This window comes from Gouania willdenowi, chromosome 4 (genome assembly GCF_900634775.1).
Source record: "Gouania willdenowi chromosome 4, fGouWil2.1, whole genome shotgun sequence".
NCBI lineage: Eukaryota > Metazoa > Chordata > Actinopteri > Blenniiformes > Gobiesocidae > Gouania > Gouania willdenowi.
This window is the reverse complement of record NC_041047.1, coordinates 22,183,502-22,204,773: the sequence shown is the minus strand read 5'-3', so window position 1 is coordinate 22,204,773 and position 21,272 is coordinate 22,183,502. Positions and strand designations below refer to the sequence as shown.

Here is a 21,272-nt window from a genome sequence, read left to right as displayed (position 1 = left end):
AGTTGCACGTCTGCACTAGGCACTTGAAAAAAAATGACCGTAACCCTATGTAATTGGTGTGGCGTTTTTTTCCCCCAATTACGTTAACTGTGAAGTTGGTGTTAAATTTGAATTCAAATGGAATTGAAAGTCTTGAATTTAATTTAACTGAAGCTGTTGGAACCCTATTTATATACTACAATTAAAGCGAGGGTAGGCGATTTCCTCCAGATACACTTGTTATGTTTTTGGTAGAAATTGTCTTTATGTCCTGACAGAAATTAAGATCTTATGACCAATCACGTCTTCCTGTCACCCTGCTCGTTCTCGATCCCTCACATGCACGGGGGAGGGGCGAGGGGGGTAAAGGGGAGGCAACATTCAAAATCATGCTAGCTTTTGAAAATCGCCTACCCTACCTTTAAATGCCAGGTTTAGTTATTTGCTCTTAGTTATTCAAACCAGGAATATAATATACTGACCATATCAAATGATCCATCCTTTTTGTTCCTTCATAAGCCAGTCATGGCTAACACTGTGTGACTTATTTATCTTACATCATTCAGAAGTAGCTTAGGTTCTTTGATTAATTGCAAACTAATGACAGTTTGACAGCACATGCAGAAGATAGAAGATGTTTTCTTTTTCCCACAAAGCTAAAACTGTTGTTGTGTATCCAGCCAACAGTTGGAAGGTAAATAATTAATTCCTGTATACAATTTAATTAAGAAGATCCATCAATGTGTGAATACACTTAAATGTTAAGTCAAAATGTTACCATGATGCCACACTTCTATGTGATGCAAGACATGTTGGCATTATTCAATGAATTAATGGTAACAAAACTGAAATTTCCCCTCCAAAACTTTGTTTTTAATACTTTCCTTTTAATGCAAAGAGCTCACCCTCTTTACTTCATTACCTTTAACGTATCCTGTTCATACTGTATAACTGTTTAACTCACATTTAAGGCAAAGTTAAAGATGCTTTTAGTCTCCTGAATATTATAGAAAAAACAAGCCGTTAATACGCGCCTGACTGTGGAAGAACATTTTGGTGACATTTTTAGTGCTCACGGGTTTTAACATCAGACATTTAGCAGTTTTGAGAGAGAGAGAGAGAGAGAGAGAGAGAGAGAGAGAGAGCTTAAAAAAAATTCTAAATGTCAGATACATATGAAAGTTTAGGATACCTTAAAGCAAAAGCTTCATCATTTTTTGTAAAATGATTATACATAAGAATGTATATGTGAGGGAATAGAGGAAGAAGTATTTACTAATACATTTGAAATTAGAAAATAGATTATTTTTGCCATATGTCTAAGGGCATTTTCACACTCGCGCTGTTGGATGGAATTATAAATGGAGGAGAGTTTGTGTCCTTGGTGAAAGCGCCTCAATACTGCAGATCAAAAAAAGTAATATCTGGTTTGCCTTAACAAGGAATCCTAGTTCTCTATGAATGTGAATAGATTGATTAGAAAAACAAGCTGTAGTCTTGTGTGTGTGTGTATATACTAAAGCTTTCTTTGGGGTTGTGCTGCATTCCTAGAAAACAATTTTTCCGCTGGCATTTATGTTGTTCAGCTGCCAAAATAAACCAAAACGCAGTTTCTGATTAGACTCTACCTGCAGAATTACATGAAGTTAAGACTGCTACTGTGATCACAGTGATGCATTAGGTTGATGGTTGATACAATGGACAGTTGACAGAATCTCACCATTGGTATTGTTTATCAGTGGGTTTCTCCAATACTGGCAGGGGAACCCAAAGCCCAGTAGCAGTAGCAGCCCAGTGCTGCTAAATACAGAAGAAGAAATGTATGTAATTATGGAAATGTTTATATAAGACATTAAAGCGTGAATAAACACCAAAACTAACTTTTTTTTGCTGACAAGTGACAGGGGTTGCTGTTGTAAAAGTGACTGGGCCTGGGTCTTAACTGCTCTAAGAGCAATAATCATAATCAAGGCATGTTTTGAATTTCCAACCTAAAGACACACATCAGCCAAAACCTCTGGATTTAGTTACACTTTAAGTGAAGTTGATGTTGTTGTCATGCAGTTTTTCTAGTTTCAAAAGTGCAGTCTAAAAGTGAAACAGACCAACAACATAAATTGTGTGACTCTGGAACTCACCATTATGTGGGCTAAGAATGATTATCCCCTTTCCACTTATTACGTAAAAAAGTTAATCTTTTTCAGACTATTGCATCATCCATTTTGAATTGTATTGTCAGTTTTTACTATTGTTGTGCCGATACCGATACTAGTATCGGAAGGGGCCCCGATACGGCACTAAAAGGCTGGCGTCGGTATCGGCAAGTACTATTAACACGCCGATGCCATTTACAACATCAAACTCTTTTTTAAACTCAGCGCCTTTTGTGTGTCTCTCTCCCGACCCTCACTGGTGCCCTGACTCCTGATCACAGAAACACGTATGGTTACATGTTCAGTGCATGCCGAGGCAAGCTATCGCTATTGGCCTGGAGCTACAGCTCCGAACCAATCGCGATGTCGCACTTTCTTGTTGCCGAAAAACAAACAAACATCCCTAGAGAAAATGTCGAGGATTTTGAGGACCTGATTTTTGGTAAAAAACATATATTTTTTAAACACTGCAGTATCGGCATATATCAATATTGGCCGATACTATGCAACTGAGTATCGGTATCCGCTTCAGGACAAAGAAAGGGTATCGAAACAACAGTAGTTTTTACTAGGGATGCACCGAATATTTGGTGGCCAAATATTGCACATTCGGCCTTTGGTTTAGTGAGTTAAAAGCAAGGCTGAATAGTAGCGTATGACGCAATCAAACAACGTGCAGTGATTTTGAGTTGGAAAAGTGTGTGCGCGTTGCTGCAGAACCAGAAACAGCAGCTCCCCCTTTCCGCGCACAAACAGCCAGACTTTCTCCTTTCCACTTACTGCTCTCCATCGTCCGTCACCGCGTAAATGTTATAGAGAAGAATATTTAACAATGTCAGAATATTCAATAAACATTTACTTTCTTTAAAAAAGCATGTCGAAAAATGTATTCTAGGCTATTTATGCACTATTGAAAAAATATATTTTCGGCCAAGCGTTTATATTTTATTTGGCTTCGGTCACAAATCCCTAGTTTTTACATCACGTGCATTACATTATTATTTTTGTGGCTTGTCACGTCAAGTCTTCAATTTACTTATGTGAGAAAATAGTGAATTCTACTCTCTGACTTTATTGGGTGTTTTCTTTCACTCTGGTCCCAGCCAGAACGACACCTGTGGGTACATTACCACAGGTGTCGAGCTGCTGTCTGGTTGTCCGATAACTAATGCAGGCAGTACCTAAGGCACTTTGTAGAGTCTTGCCTGACAGTAACTTCACTCTCACTCCACTGGGAGTTGTTCTTCTGTCAATTACTTTGAGAAAAATCGACACTCTTGAGCTCACGTAACCGTCTGTTTCCAAACAACACTTTTCTTCCTTTCTGCAGCGCATCAATATCACTGCCGAGCTTCTTCACACTGCCTCTAACTCTGTTTCACCATCATTTTCCTCCATCACTTCCAGAACTGTTTCTCTTCCTGTGACACAACCTGTCACTTTGCCACTTCTATCAGCCTCGTCTCCTCCCTCTCCTTAAGTTCATTACAGCTCTCCTGTCCATTCAACCTGCCTATTTACTGCAGCGCCACAGCATTAAGGGCCCCGTGCTTCATGGAGGCTATATCCTTGGCCCGTGTCACGTCGGAGGCATTTCATTAAAGGTGACCTGTGAATTCCTGGAGGAGGCGGGAGGTGAGAACCACTTCACGCGGGCACCCAGATGGCGTGCCGCTCCGAGAGGAGGCCTGATGGTCTAATTATTCTGTTAAACCTGCAGAAATTTGTGCCGGGAATGAATCCAACACTTGAGCTCTGGGGGTGTTAACATAAAAACTAATTGGCATGTGTTTTCAGCTGGTAGGCGTGTTGTATAAAGCCGTCCATGTCTCCCATCTGACAAATGAATATAGCATGGGAGAAAGATTAAGTTGAAAGTGCCTGGTTTATGATTTGGAGATGAGAGATATGAACACTCCGGGCAGTGTGTTAACTTAATTCTATGCAGATCAGCTCACCAATTTATTGCTTCTGACACTTTTGTGAATATTTATCACCATATTGCTTTCCCCACCAGAATACACTTAGATCATCGAAAAGCAAAGTATCAGTTACGAATGCACAGTCAACACTGCAAACAGCAATTCATAGTATACCCTATTTACCCTATTGATTTATTTTTAACGAACAGAAAACTGTCAATTTTTTTTTTTCACAATCAAATTGTTTTTTTTTTTTATTACAAATGTACAGCTTTTAAGTTTCTATTGTAAAAATAAAGAAAAAGAAAAGAAATAAACTAAATCGAACATACAAATAAATACTCCAATCAAACTGTTCAGAAAAACAGCAAAAAAAACAAACAAGATGTACAGGCACCATCATAATCTGTGAGATTTACATTCTCCATCTTCATTTCTGTACTTTTCAAAGATATATCTTTTGTAAAAAAAAAATTTAAACTGCTTTGTATTCATCCAGATCTTTCCACAAAACCACCCCACAAATGGAAATACTCATACTTTTTTAATTAGTCCGAGCATGCTGTAGTTTCAAGTTTAGTTTCCCTCTGAATTTATAACCCCCAAACAGTTTTTGTTTACAGGTAGCAGTTTATTTTTTGCTTTAGATTATCTGTGCATTCTTAAAATGTACCAGATCTTTTTATATAGAGGAAAGGATGTAAAACTAAATACTACGGAGAAAGTAACACTGTTTGTTTTCACAGTGAAATCTCTTTAAAACCATTTATTTCATAGCTCCGTCTGCCACAGCCCAGCTGCTTTGTTTGGATTGGATGCAGCTGAAACGGCTAATAGACGTGCCCTTGTTAAGCCGCCTTTCACTAAGGTTGGCCAGATTTGGGAAAAACAAGGCCTTCTAATATAATTGAATCCACAAATTAAACAACAAAACCTTCCTGATAGCAACATGTGTCCATAGGCTGTGAAAAAGCATTCACAAAAATCTTAAGAATAATAATAAAAAAAGAAAGTCCTGTAGCTTTTGATTAGAGTGAGCAGCAGGAGGAAGTCGGCCCCCTGTAAGGATTTAACACCGTTTTTTTTTCCAAAAACTACGATAGATTTTCCTCTCTTGCCTCGAGCAGATACTGTTTCTCCCTATATGCATATAAAACCCAGAAAAAAAAGCTAAAATGAGGGTGACGGTTAAAATTTAAGATCCAATGAGTAGCTAGAGAACTTAGAGGATAAAATAAAAGAGTATATAGGCAGCGAGAGGGCTGTGCAGGTATGTAATTACGCAGTCATCATTGCAAATCCTTGACTCCAAGCCAGGCAAAAAACAGCTCTGCCTACTCATAAACGCAGCTGAAGACCTAAATCTATTAGCATCATGATTTTTTGGTCGAGCTTTTATGGAATTTTAATTACAAACATATGCTGGCGTGCATAAATATTTAACTTATTGATCCGCTGAGTGCAAAACAGGCACATCTGGTGTGTTGGGAGCCATAGTGTGGAGGTTAGAGGAGGGTATATCTTAACACATGGCAGCTTTTTAAAACAATGAGTCGCACAGGTTTCTCCTGCAGCGTCCTAAAGCCATTCTCTGAAAAAAGCTGTCAGGACTTTAACAGGTTTTACGCTCATTCTGAGAGTAAACAGGCTTTACGAGCTTGAAAAGGTTTAGTTCCTGTGAAAAGATTTGTTGAAAAGCCTCTTGATTATTTTTCAGTTAACTGGGTTCCTCTTTCAGAATTAGAATCAGAATTCCAAAGGGAAGTAGGCTATGCTGTATGGTTGTATATGTGAAACTGTTTAAGCAAAACAATGTAGGCTATGAAAACATAGGAAAGTAAAAAAATAATAATTTCACAGACAACGTGCTTTTTTTAAAAATGTACAGAAAACTAAACAATAAAATAACTTCTGAGAATGATTGATGAGGGAGGTTGATAAAACACGACACAAAACAGTGCCTGCAGTCTTTCAGCAGAGCAAAAGGAAAGAGGAGCGGGATGAGCCATATACAGTATATACCGTCACTTATTTACACACATTCATGTGTCTATACTACCTCCTATTTGAATGCAGAGCACATGTATCACCATGTGAACCCCCGCCACATCTGCATGCATTAACACATCAACATCATACGGGAACATGCTGGATTGTGCAGGTGAAAGCTCCTTAGATCACAGGCTGTATGCCGACACGCTCGTATCGTGTCAAGCTGAGAGGTGTGGGAGCTTGTGATATCCACAGGTCCACCGAGATGCTCTCAAGCCTCTTCGTTCTGGTTTGATGTGCTGTGTTTCTAACACCTGACTTTCAGCTCAAAAACAGCATGAAACAGTGGTAGCCAAAGTGTGGGGTGCACCCCCGTGGTTGAGCTTTGCAGGACTACAGTGGTAGTACCAATATCAATAGGGTTTGTTCACTTTTGTAGTTCGCCATTAGCAATTTTTGCATTTCACAAAGTATATTTAGTATTATTTGTATCATTTTTATTATATAGTATAATTCAGTGGTTCTCAAACTTTTTTGGCTCAAGTACCCCCTTTCTCTTATTGATGAATCCAAGTACCCCCTTTGTCCGACTACAACATTTTGCTTAAAATACTATAGAGCATAATGATGGAAGAAATTAGTGATAAGACGCATTTTAAACAATGTCATTTTGTAAATAAGTGGAAAGAAACAGTATTTAGTGTCTCCTGAAGGGATTTATTTCTATAGTTTTTATCATTGTTGTAGAACCATGACTGGCTATTTTCAGTTCATGTTATAACAAGATCATTTCTGTTGTAGCCGTTTTGAATGGAATGAGAGAGAGTCAAGTTTTAGGGTTGGTCAGATGCGGACACAGGGTTTATTTGGTCAAAGGGTTTTTAAGCAGACCAGCCTGGGATTCAAAGTTCTCAGTGTGTGTGTCCGTCCATTGATCATCATTATTATGAATATACATTTTAACTAAAAATAAACACTCTAAAACCCCATATCTTTAATGCTTTCATTTAAGAAACACTGGTAAAATGTAAACCATTCTGCATAGAAAATGTTCAATATTAGCTTCCTGCTGATATTTAATATTTGATATTTTCAGTTTAAGATATATACCAATACACAGCTGCATCCACCCCCAAACAAATCCAAAGGATAATACAAATAGGAACACTTAATTAACTTTAGTTATGAGAAAAAGTGCCAAATTTTGTTTAACTTGTTGTCTCAAACATCACATATTGAGTTTTTTTAATATTGGTGGAAAAACCGATACTAATGTCAACCAAGATCACATTTCATGTCTAATATCAGAATCAGAATCAGAATCCCGTTATTAATCCCAGGGGTAAATTACTTTTGTTACAGCCACTTAAGAAAAAAATCACAAATAAAAGAATAAAACACATCACATAATATCGGCCGATAAAATCACTGTGCTGATAATATCGCTCATCTCTAGTTTTTGACTTACGTCAGTGGATTAAACTGAAACGCCCACATAACAACCTTACCATTGTTCAAGCTTATGAAAGGCTGAGGGAAAAGTGTAAAGATGTCAGTAGAACATCAGGTAATAGGAGAGGATAGAGTGTTGAATGATGTAAGAGGGAAAAGGAGTATGTCACGGTAACGTGATCACACTTTTAAGGCTGCAGTCGGTAATTTAAGAGAATTGTTTCAAGATGATCTTCAAACGACTGCTTTTACTTTCCAGCTTCATTTTAGAGCCTCTACACAGTTACTCTGATTTTACACACTTGTCATTATTTCAAAATGTGGTAAATTCCTGACGGAATATTTTATAAAGATGATTATTTTGGTCTTAGATCTTGTTTGCAGATGTCAACAACAACTTTAATCATTACAACTCACTGTCACTGGCACTGAACAATTGGTCATAGCTCTGGAAATCAAATCCAAGCCATAATAAGCAGGATTATCTTTGTGCCTCTAATGATGATCACACATGTTCACTGGACCATTGGCAAAAGTATGGCCATAGTGAGAGTAAAGTCCAAACGAGTTCAGCGCTCCCTGCCAGACCTCTAATCAAGGGGACTGTTTTCCTCCTGGCGTGGAGCAGTGGCCGTTTCCCCTCTGTGGAAAATCGAGGAAAAAGGAAACTAGATCTAGCAGCAGATGAGTCGCAAGATTTATTAGTTTGCTGCTTTAATTTCTAAAACAACCACATCTGTGTGGTCCAATGAGGCACAGAAAAGTATTTGTTTTTCACCCTTTGCGTTTGGTAAAGTTTCAGGATCAACCCAGTTTCAAAAGTACCTCTTTTTGTGTACTTTATACCTTTTTTTGGTGTCATTTTTAGCTATTTCGAGCAGTTTCTTGCCACCCTCAGTGATCAAAGGAGTTGGGAATACACCAGTTAGTTATGGGCCGAGGATTACCCCTGACAAAAAGGTTAGAGGGAGGAAAGGATGACATGGTTTATGAGGGAACATATCACTGCAATTCAATACCAAAGGAATTTTAAAACATGGGGCCAGATTGTTGATTTCTTTCTCCTCCGTATCCATCATTCTCTTTCCTCGCATGTTCTCTTATTTTATGCCTTTCTTGTCTTTTTTCCTACGACATCTTTGCGCTAATTTAGTGTTACGCTGTAATTGAAGCTTGAATCCTGGAGACTCAGTGTTCGTCAATCCAACAGGCAGGACGGTTTGGCTTCCATTAGGCTTTAAAAGAGATGGAAGAAGAGCGAAGAAGTAGAAATGAGGGCACGATGCAAAATCCTCCGAGCAAAGAGTTGCTCTCGCTCTTTAGCAAGATGCAGATGCAAACACAACCCAAATACACCCTTTTCCTCATGATCCTAATCTTTATCCGCCTTTGTGTCGATGACATACAGCCAAGAAAGACATAAATAAGGGATAAAAGAAGCTTGAAACACAATTAACATATCTGAGTCTGTGTCAAAGAGAAAGCATCTGCCTGTCCCCGCTCTGCAGCTCAGAAGCCTTTGGTACATAAAGCCATCTATTAATAATACATTCACTTGTCAGGACCCGTCTTCCTGCGTGAATCTGACACAAGTATTTTTGCACTGTGCAGAATTTAATCTGTTGTGCCATGCGCCAACCGCGGGCCATAGCTGAGGTAAAGGTTGGAGCGCTTTACAACAGAACAATTCCAGATGTTTGGAGTGTGAGAGAGGACTTCTGTGGTTATTGACTCGTTCTGAAGTCTTTCTGTGGTTGTAGCTATTCGTTTGTTTACAAAGTCATCAAGGCTGTGGTTTATTGAAAAAAAGCACGACTGTAAATGACACCTTAATCTGCGTATGTGCATGTGTGTTAACCTCCAAACACCCTCCTCTTTATTCCATCCGGTTTCCACCGTGACATCCATTTTAGTTAAGATAGCACTGACATTGTAAGCGAAACTGACAGTCCTTCTAAACTGAACATTGGCCACCACCTTGAATATTGATACAGCAAGAATCGGGGCCAGATTTGAGGTTGTTATAGTGGAGATGCCAACAATGTGTTCAAGGAGAAACGGCCTCCCAGCAAACCGATGCCAAATCCAATATAAACACCGCAGGCCATGAGTGTTTTAAAGGATACGCAGAGACATAGAGGACAGCACCGCTGGTTAGCCTGTGACTGTGGGTCAGAGTGAAGTAATGCAGGAGAAAAAGCCACGAGGAGAGATATCAATCATCAACCCACAGTACGAGACATTTTGGAAATATAAAGCAATCAGGTTTTCACAAACCTTCGGGTTAATATGACCTCTTTAATAAACCTGAGTAGTTGGCTGTGTAAACACCGTAAATTGTGTCTTGACGTGGGTTTTGGTTTTTGGATGTAGCTGAGCTTTGAGAAGGTTTGATTTGGTTATTTCCCTGGTTTTTCTAAAGTCTTAGTGTCTTTTTGAGGATTTGGGCTGTTCTGTGTCTCTGTAAATCATAGTATGTGTTGGTTGGCATCTACTAACACACAGAGAGAGAACTGTGTCTGTTGACACCATGAGGAAAAGTGTTTGGTTGTTCTTTTCACTCATACCAAACTAATGTGGGAGCAGATCAATGTCGAAACTTAAACAGAACCCACTCCTCAAGGTTAGGGTCAATTTTAATTGATAATTGATTACAGTTATGGCATAATTATAAATGTAATTGTAATTGAAAACATATGTTGCTGTTGTAACCATAATTGAAATGTATTTGAGTTCAGATAATTGACTATGTAATTGCAATTGGCATGAAAATTCTATTAAAAAAACTACAATTTAATTAAACTCAAAACTGGGCAACCATGTTAGAGTTCTATGGCTTACACATACGTAGTTAACAATCATTAAAATGTGTTTTTGTATCAAGTTTTCCCACTACATTTCAGTTCTCTTGAGTATCCCTTTATCTTTTTATTTATTTATTTTTTCTTTTAAGTAATTAAATTGAAATTGAGGGGTATACTGACAGAAAAAAGGCTCAGGCACCCACACCAAAGACATTAATACCAATGTTTTTATGGATAAGGAAGCTTAAGTTCATCTGTTTTCACTGCCTCCTAGGGATGTAACGATTAATCGTAAGGCAGTTAAAAATCGATTCATAGGTATCACGGTTGATATCGATTTTCTGACAATTGAATCGCAGTACTTTTTTTAACCAGCAGAGGGCGCTATCCGGAAGTGTTGGTGGCGGGCGGAGTCTGCTAATACTTTCTTTCTGGCTACCTTCTACTCTTAAATATGTTAATAAATGATTCATTACCCCTTTAGCACCGAAAGAATATCTGTAATATTACTTGAATATCTGTAAAAGTCACGTTTTTCTGTTAGCTCTGTCTGCTAGCATAGCTTCTCTTCTTCACTGCTAGAATTTCTGCATGCCAACCGACCACTGTGTTACCAGCGCCCTCTGCTGGTCCAAACAAATACGACGTAAATCAGTGCAATGACGTTTTTTTTTTTTAAAGTCCAATTGTTAAGGCACAAAATACATTTTCAGTTGCACTTTTAAAAGAAAAAGAACTAATATACAGTTTTGCATTGTTTATTATAGAACCAGAATTTAAATTAATAGGCTTCATTTTCATTTGTATTATTCCTTTATTTATTTAATTCAAGATTTATTTTTAGTTAAATTGCATTGTTTTGAATAGTTTATTAAGGAATTCTTTTGACAATGAAAAATAAAAGGAAAATACAGTATTTTCTAAAAATTTGTCTACAGTTCCATTTTGTAAATGAAAAAATCGTGAGAGAATCGTATCAGGAGTTGAGTGAATCGTTACATCCCTACTGCCTCCTTTAGTTTTTCTTTTTTCTTTTGTGTGGCTAGTCTTTTTATCCATCTTTATTTGTTACTTAGTGAGACTGAATTAAAATGGACAAATCTTTGAGAGCCCCTACTGATGTTCCTGACCTGGGATCCTCTTCTCACACCATCACCAACTCTACAAAACTGTATAATGAGGATGTACTTTAATAAAAATCTACAAACACACAAGTTTGAATCCCATAAATACTGTAGCTCAGTGACGTGCCGTGACCACTAGGGTTGGGTAGGCACGTTGCAAATCGAGACCACCAATGACAATTTCATATGTTTCTGCTGGCAACATAGAAATTTTATTTGTATAAAGCAATTTCCAACAAAGTCATCTCAATACGCTTATCAAAATATAAAATTCGTAATAAGAAAAAAAAAACCCAACAAGATCCACATGAACAAGCATTTAGCCATCGAACAAAATCAATATCGTAAAACACCATAAAAGAAACACAAACAATTATTTAATATAGCCTCCATACTCTCCCAACAAGATATATCTCATGACACGGCAGCACATCCGTTGTTTGTGTTGGAAACACAGAAACACAGGGAAAAAGACAACAACAACAACTCGGAACAGCCTCAGTGAGGAGCATCCACAAAGCCAATCCTTCCCTTTATTCCATTCACTGTAGAAAGTATGAAACATTTTCTGACCTTTCCTTTGCTGAAGGTCTGATAGCTCAGGTGTTGGTCTCCCATCTTTTAAAAGCTGTCGTTTTTCCTCAAAAAAAAGTTTCTCTATCATCTCTGGCGCTGTCATCCTGCCTGTTGTGTTATCCCGCCCACTAGCTAGAGAACGTAGCAGCAGCAGTCACATGGCATCAATTCACTAATGCACTGTGAACTTACTCATAGCATTTAGTATAGCACAGTTACGCAGTTTATGGATGTAAATGGTTGTCATCTTGGGGACCTGACTGCGCATGCGCAAACACGCAATGGGAACGAAGGCAGAGGAGCAACGTGCCTTTGGGAGGGGGCGTGGCCTCCCTCTGCCTTACAGCGGAGTGAGACTGTGCAGCTGTTCCAGGAAATAGCGCTGTTTAGTAATTTAGGCTATGAAACGCACAAAATGCTATTGGAAATGGAAAAATAATAATTTGTAATTATATTATAATTAAAACAAATAATCAAAATATCCATTCACCCTTGGGTAGGCACTGCCTACCTTGCCTACCCTGACGGCACGTCACTGCTGTAGCTGCTGATGAAGTACAGTGTGCTGTTGGTCGGATGTCCACCTTAGGTGAATCCTGCCTCTCACATAATTACTGATCTGTAACAAAGCCCAGTGTCCACATGTATCACTTAGTGTATTGGTTTAGTGATAAAAGACCAATTAGTGCTGAAAAGGGCATCGATTGACCAATGAGGCCTTCTCATTCATGGCAGGATTTAATCAGCAGAAAAGGGAAACTTGTTGAGTGTATGGACTTGTATTGATTTTGTCAGGGATCTAATGCAAAAGCTGAAGAATTTCATTGCAAGTGACAAGGAGATGACTAGAAATATAAAGATATTATGTGGGACGTCTTTTGTCTTTTTCACTAGAGACTAGAACCCAATGGTACACAGATGCCTTTATTCCCATTGAAACTAATGGCACGGTTTTGTCTTATAAACTCAGAAATCACAATTCTTAAGTTTTCTTCTTGAGTTTAATTGTTATATAATCACCTCAAAGTGAATCATTGTTGATTTGTAAGTTTCAAGAAAAATCAGTAGTTTAAAACTAATATTCCTGCAATATTCTAGTGTGACCAAAAACGAACACACACTAAACCAGTCAATACTCATAATGAACTAGAAGCAAAATTATGAAATCAGATTACAAAAATGATCTATAAACATGCGGTTTTTTATTTTTCTGAAGCGACAGGCTGTGAAGTTTACATGCACAACAACACGTGCTGTTGCGCTGCAGTTTTTTTAAAGAGAGGCCACATGGCACAGTGCATTTTTGCTATAATAGTCAATTAAATGAGAAGACCACAAGTGGCTTCTAGATTAGGCTGTTTTTACACCTGTAGTGTGTTTTTTCTGTGGAAACGTGAGTGGTTCCCATATTTTCGTTGATCACGAAGAGAGCCTTTAAGTTTCAAAACTCAAGCTGATTCCTACTGAAGGCAGACGTGCCTATTTTAAAAAATAAAGCTGAAACTAGCTTTTAAAAGCATTTTCAGTGTCACTTAAAGCCTATAGTTCAGACAGAGGCAACTGGCGGCCCTGGAGCCACATGCGGCCCTGGAGCCTAATTTTGTGCGGCCCCGAAAAAACGAAATTATAATTCATGAAGTTTGAAGGTTTATATGAAGATCAACATAATACAAAAAACTCCGGAAACACCAAAAACGACAGTAAAATGCACAAAATGTCTAGAAAAGTAAAAAAAAAAAAAGATTAATAAAAAATACAAACAAAGGATTATTCATAAAACACACAAAACAACACCAAAGACACACTAAACAACCAATTAAACAGACAAGATGATGACATAAACAACAACATATACAAATGCAAAGTTGCACAAAATGACAGAAAAATACACAAAATGAAAGAAAAATACACAAAATGACAACAAGGACAAAAAAATTCACAAAAACACACATAATACCTTGAAAAACACACAAAAAGACAACAAACATTTGCCATATTGATGAGAAAATCTACAAAAAGAATTTAAAAACACTAAATGTGTGTTTTCAAGCTTGTATTAATGCTCAGATTGGTCATTCTTCTAAATGCTGACGTGAATGTTGATAATCACATTTTTGTGGCCCCCTCTGTGAGAGAAGTTGCCCGTCTCTGCTATAGTTCATGCTTCTGTATCAAGGGCTACGCCATCGATGAGAGTACAATTATATTAGGAATAAATAATCGGTCTTTGTTATCTTAAAATGATTGTTTTATAATGTCATTTTTGTTCAAAAATCAAATTGTGCACAGTAAAAATACAATATATTGGATGTTACTTTTTTGCTGCTGAAAGAAGAGTTATTTAATTTTTTTGATAATGGAGTCACCCTCATTTTTCATGCAGGAGAGCTCCTCTCGTGCGACTCAGCAGTTTAGCAGCCTCTCACTGTTCCTGTGCTTAATGTCAATGTGTGAAGCAGCATTTCACCGTACGAAGCCACAGGCCACATTAATTAGCCACCAAGACGTCTCAAACTGGAGAATTTGCACCACAACCAGCCTAATCTGTTCCCATTAAAAATGAATTTGTCAGATAATGAAACCATGTTAAACACACACACACACACACACACACACACACACAGCTGTTTCCAGCGTCCGTTTTTGCTCACATTGTTCTCCCTGTTTCTTATTTGTGCAGTAAGCAAGTAAGTAAGTGGCTCCCGATGTCTATTAATGGTATCCATTTGTTTTCTAAAGGAAAGGATTTATTTTGCTGTCCTGGTGGAGACAGTGCTTTCTCTGCCACTGTGGAGGTTGTAATTTAACAGCGATTACAACTGTTTGTCCAAGGTCCCAAATGTTGGAGTCTGCTTTAGGCGAGACTTTCTTTCTCCCTCTGTCTCACAACAGTTTTTTTTTATTTTTGGTTTTTTTCCTTACATTTTATCGATGTTATTCCTTGGAGTTCACACAGCAAGAAAAAGACTTTAGGCGTAATTGTTCCACAGCGTTACACACATTGGTCTCGGTGCATTCTAACCGTTAATAATTCATTTACAGATTTCGCCGAAGGAGTTCATCTCACGGCCATACTTGAAAAGCAAACTTTATTGTTTGTTTTCACTGAACTCTCTGAAGATGCAATAGTGAAAAAAAAAAAACATTTCAACCTGACATCATTAAACCAATTGAAGTTGTTAAAATGCAAACACTATAGAACAGATACTAATGATAATGCAATTTATTATTTAACTTGAAATCAATCATTGTAAAGCTAATGATGTGAAACATATTGGAGTTGAGAGCTATTCTCCAACAAAGACCATTATCCCAGCCATTAAATTAAACATCCACTTCATATAATGAAGGCCATTAGCCTGAGCTACCTTGGTCTGAGAGCGGACGTTGGTTCCCACCCATGAAGAGGAGAGAAAACAGGTCATTTTGCTGTCTGTTGGTTCACTCCCACCTGCTTAATACAGGAAACACTGATTGGCAGGAGCGGGGTCAATTATAATTGTAATTGCATAATAGACAATTAATTACAATTATGGTGAAATCACAACTTTGACTATAACTGACTTTGTTATTGCAACTGCAATGGAAATTCTATAAAAATTGTCAATTACAATGTCACACAAAACTGGGGAACCATGTTATAGTTCTATGTACAGTTCTACACATATGTAGTTAACAATTATTGAAATATGTTTCATAGCAAGCTTTCCCACATTATACCAATTTAAAAACATATTAAAACCTATATTTTCATTGATTAGGAAGCCTAACAATGTAACCAATTGATAGGAAAGAAATTAGATGATAGATATTTGTTTTTAGCGTAGTTAACAGCTTAGGAAACGTTATTTTAAGAGATGCTAACAGAAAGCTAACACAAAAGGAAGGTAAACTTTATTCGGTTATTTATTATTTCAGTAATTGAGAACGTAGTTGTAATTGACTTTCTGGGGATAGAAATAATTTGTGTTTGGAAAAAATGCTGGTGATTGTAATTGTAATTGAATATGTATAATGGAAAACATAATTGTAACTGAAAAATGTAATTGACTCTAACCCTGCTAATTGGTTCCTGTAGTTTACTGATTCTTCCTGTTCTTGTGTTTCTCTTTCCTTGCAGGAATGCTGTTCCAGGACACTTTAATCGAGGAGCCGAACGGTTTGGTGTCGGTCAACCTGTTAGTGGTGTCTGCTGTCTCAGCATTTGCCACAGGAGCCATCATCTCCGGCCTTACCGTCTGCTGGATCATGAGCAATCGCCACCGCCACTCCCGGGCCAGTGGAGCCCGGCGCAAGAGTGACAAAGAGCAAAGCATGCTGGGACAGGGCCACAGTGGGTCGGTGATGAGTGTAACAAGAACCAGCGGCGGTGAGAGACGGCGTTCACAAGTAGACAACCCGTTTGTCACGCCCAACGGATGGCCTAAAGGAGACATGGACCCGGGCCTGCTGCCTACCCCGGAGCAGACCCCCCTGCAGCAGAAACGAGGCATGCGTCTCCCTGACTCCGACTGGGACCAGAGCCAGACCTTCCTCACTGCCGTTGGGACTCAATGTCCAAACAACTCCGTCATCTATCTGAGCTCCAAGTTTCTGCACGGAGGGGGAGGGGGTGTTGGCATGGTTCGGATAGAAGATCCGGGGGAGGTGGTGTTGCCCCTCCACGCAGAACGTCAACGCTACCTGATCCTAGCAACCCAGAGAGGGGAGCACGTGGGTGGCCATCCCACCGGCACCCTGAGGAACTCAGCAGGAGAATACATCTACCCTACCACGCCGCAGGATTCCCCCGATCGCAGAAGGGTGGTGTCCGCTCCCACTCCCCACATGGACTACGGGGAGTCTCGCTGGAGCCACGAGGCGCTCAATTACAACAGCAACAATGGAGCACCCTTTCACCCTCAGCGACAGGGTCTCATCAGGCCAGACATGCATGGGCCCAGAGCGCTGGGAGAACTGGCTGACTTTAGCCATCTCCTGGGAAAGAACAGCCCCAGTGGCCAGTGAGCTAACACAGATTAGCCCAGACAAACCATTCCTCCCACAGTAAACTGGAACAGATCAACCCCTCAGACTTGCTGTCCTGGTTCAACCTTACCCTGTCTGTCCTCTCTCACTGTCATTTATTATTCTGATGCCATTCAGTCAACTGCAGAGAGAGTCAGAGAGAAACAAAACAAAGGAAAAAAGGAGAAAACCTCTCCTTGCAGCTCCGTTTCTCTGGTTGTCAGTGGTACCACACACAGAGTGGAACTTTGACACCACAGGACAAAACAGAAGGTGAACCGAGGGTTGTACACGAAGCGGAATATTCATTAAGTGGAGGTTTTTTTTTCTAAAAAAAAGACAATTTCACTTAAAACCGTTCCCTCCACTATGATGTCTATCAGTTGGACAGATCTACGAGTGTGAAGTTCTGATTTTGTTTTTGATTGTTATCCAGCAAACAGCAATGTATTTTACATGTGGACGTCAGAAGGGAGTGAAACTGTTGTAGCTGCGCTAGTAGGCAGCGACTCTCAAAGAATCCTGTTTTGTTTTGAGGCCATAAGAACCCCAACCAGCATCTGGTCTTAACTGTGAAGTGTAACTGTATAATGAAGTTGGTGATCACATTCATTTCCATTTAATGAACAATCACAGTGAAGCAGAAAGACTTGAAGCTCTGTGTGTGTGTGTGTGTTTATAAATCAGATGTTTTGAGGGGTTGCACAAGCAGGAATTGAGATAATGTTATTTTTATGCTTTTAAAAGCAGAACTAGACAGAGCCATGATGACGAAAGAGAGCAATAAAAAAAAATATATTAGATTGAAGGTTGAGCCAGTTTATATCAAAGTTTTATAATAGGTTTGTCTAAATAGATTAAAACCTAGAGATGTCCATAAAAGCAAAGCTCTGGGAAAAGGAACCGTATCTCCCCTCCATTCTTCCCTCCCTTGCGGCCTCTCAGTATGCCGAGGTCTGCCTGACCTGACCCAAGGCCTCCCGGGCCCCGCAGTCCATTTGAAGGAGGGAATGTGAGCCCTGGCTGTCTGGCTATCTGACTGAGGCTGTGAGGCCCCGGCCGCTTGGGAGCTCCATTCAGCCTCGTCTGCCGACACTGAGCCTCTTTGTGCCCCAGCAGCAGGAGGAGACTGTGGCAACAAATAGCCGTTAAGAGTCAGAGAACTAGCCCATCAGCGCAGCCAAGCAGAATGTCAATAAGGGGAACAGCAGCACCATCCATCATTTGAGATACGTCCACGTCCAGCCCTGGCATCTCCTCACTCGCCCTCACTAACATTTCACTGGTTTGGTGCAAGTGTGAAGAATCGAGGGATAAGGCTAAAGTCTCATCTTTTCAATACGGAGGCATTAATGGCTGCCTAACATTTACAAATACACACCAACAATGTCAGGGCTTGTATAGGACCAGCTTTTGCTGTGAAAAATATTTCAACCATTGTATCGGGGACAAAGCAGAACAGGAGGCTGGCTTTCATCATAGATCATATCAACTCTGAACGAAACCTCCTTTTTCTGCTATAATTTATTCTAAGACTTGGGCCACAGAGGCATATCTCCATGAGGTTCATCTGACCTCAGCTAGAGAAGGCGTTATGGTTTATTGTCAATAATATCTGCGTAGTGATCATTCTTCTATCTACATTATGTTTTCTATTGTAGGGTCACAGAATCTCAAAACCCATCCACGTCAACTGTCCATCAATGGTTCACTAAATAGTGTCATTGTAGTTTTTGTGACTATGAGTCATTTGAAAAAATATACATGGGAATGAAAACATTGATGTTTTTGTTAACTAATAAAAACCAAACAATATTATTCACATGGGACAAAAATTTTCTGTCAAAATTAAAAGTCTTTCTGACCGTTTTGTGTTCAATCTGATTTAATTTCCCTTCAAATTCCAAGTGTTTCCTTTTAGTCCCTAATAGTCACAACCAACCCCAAACAAATGAGAAAAAGCTTTCTATTCCCCAAGTTACTGCATCGCTGCTGCTGCTGCTGCTGCTGCCACAGCCTTCAAAACACACAAAACCGTTTCTTCTTTATTGACAAAATGGTGATGTAATATAAAATGATTAGGATTTCTGTCCAGAAACCGTTTTCCACTGCTGTTATCCTCCACTGAAAGGCTAAAAACCACTCACACATCACTGTGTTGGGTTGTCATTTCAAATTGTATTATGATAATTGAAAAGCACGTGAGTTTTAAAATGTTAAGCATTAGCATTATTGGTAATGCAAACATTTTTACTCTAAAACATCATTTTAAAAAACTTCACAATTGACTCCCTAAATGAAGTGCCACCCAGTATACCGATCACTGTTTCTGTATCTACAATGACAGGAAAATAACTATAACAGCTAATAGTAGTAAAAAATAAAATTAAATAAAAAATTGTTGCATAAATTTGAGGTTGTGTAAAGGAATGACTAAACGTTTTTCAACTAGTCTGGTCCGAAGTATTTGAGAGTCATGCATCCTCTAAAAGTTAAAAACTCATTTCACGACATTCACATAATAAAACCACTAAATGTTGATGTAATTCAACGTGATTATATTCATTCAATCCAAAAAGGAAATCTAAAGTCATTTGTGATCCCAGCTGACAGTTTTTGACACAGTGAAACAAACACATTTTGGTGTGAGGTTTGATCCATGGCTCTAATGGCTGCACAGCCTGAGCTATGAGACTAATTTATGAGACTGAGAGCCACTAAAAGAGATTTCATAAAAGCAAGGACAGTGGGGGAGGTCAAGCGAGCGAAAGGGTTCTTCCTGCATCACCGCATTAATGCTGTGCATTCTTTAAACACTCCACCCTGAAACAGGTCATTGGTATTAAGGATACAAAGATCCATCCATGTCTCCGTCTCTGCTGAGCCCAGAGTGTGTGTGCGTGCCCATCCAGCCGTGTGCTCACTCCACATCTCCTCCGGTGTTTCACTAAACATGCCTGATTAGACAGAGTTCGTTGCCAGCCTTCTAATGGCCCGATGAGAAGATGACAGCAGACACATCAGCCCTGAGATAAAATCATACTTGGAATGTAAAAGCAATAGGATAAATAACTGAGTTTGGAGCTGAACATCCAGAACTGGTGCAGGGATGGGCAACTGTTATCACAGCGGGGGCCACAAACGTGTGATTGTCTGATCCAAGGGCCACATTATCAGCATTCATGAGAGTGTTTGGAATATTGACCAATCTGTGCATTAATACAGGATAGAAACAAGGGTTTTGTCGTTTTCTGAAATTTTTGTGTATTTTTTTTGTATAATGTATATATTTTTTGTGTTTGTGTATTTTATTTGTGATTTTGGCGTATTTCTTTTCTTGTTTTGTTCCTTTTTGTAGTACCGTAGCTTTGTGTTTTGGAGTTGTTTTGATGTATTTCTTTTGCTGTCCTTTTGTGTCTTTCATTTGGTATTTTGAAGTTATTTTGATGTATTTCTTTTGTTGTTTTGTTTATTTTTGGATTAGTTGTGTGTGTCTTTGGGGAGATTTTTCCATCTATTTGTATATTTTTGTTTCTTTTCCTGTATAACGTATGTTTTTTAGAGTGTTATTGTGTATTTTTGTTGTCATTTTGGTGTATTTCTTTTGTTGTTTTGCTTATTTTTTGGAGTCGTTTTGGGTTGGGGTTTTATTTGGTCCTTTTCTGTCATTTCTTTTGTGTAATCTTCTGCCTTTTTTTAATCGTTATTTTGTGTAATTCAGTTTTTTTGCATTATTCAAACAATTACTTTGGGGGAAGTACAAAATTAGACCAAGGACCCCCAGGCAAACAGTTGCCCATGTCTGAGTTAGAGGAACATGTTATCTACTCACTGCATTATCGCTTTACCTCAGTTCTTCTTGGTTCCCGACAGTTAAACAAACCTGCCGTAACCTCATGGATGGCGTTGAATTTAAAGTCATCCTGCTTTTCTCATCTCATTTCTTCTCATTTTCCTAACAGCTGATCACAGCTTTCTTAGTTCAGAACGTTTTATGGTTAAAAGACAAAGTTTGACCAGAAAAAACCTGACATTTCATTTTACTGTAGTCTTTCATGTCTTCATGTGATTTTTTTTTTCTTTTTAAATGCTGCTTTTGTGCACAAAAACACAATTCCACATCCGACTTTGGTGCACCAGTCTGAATGTCTGCCGTGCAGTCATTGTGTAGTGAGTGTGAGCTTCATGAGGAGATCATGCCTTTGTGAGTTGGGGTGATGTGTTTTATGGTTCATTGATGTTAAGCCCCAGCCCAAAAACTGC

At 38.9% G+C, this 21,272-nt stretch overlaps 1 protein-coding gene across 3 annotated transcripts in view; it reads left to right on the top strand.

The window, feature by feature from the left end:
• sema6bb (sema domain, transmembrane domain (TM), and cytoplasmic domain, (semaphorin) 6Bb) overlaps window positions 1–20,369 on the top strand; it is a 184,605-nt gene extending 164,236 nt beyond the window's left edge. For all 3 annotated transcript variants that reach the window (XM_028444268.1, XM_028444270.1, XM_028444269.1), the window contains exon 17: window positions 16,123–20,369. In XM_028444268.1, the coding sequence (XP_028300069.1) occupies window positions 16,123–17,009 (887 nt within the window). In that variant the 3' untranslated portion in view covers window positions 17,010–20,369. The remainder of the gene's footprint in view (window positions 1–16,122) is intronic.
• The last annotated feature ends 903 nt before the right edge of the window (window positions 20,370–21,272 follow it).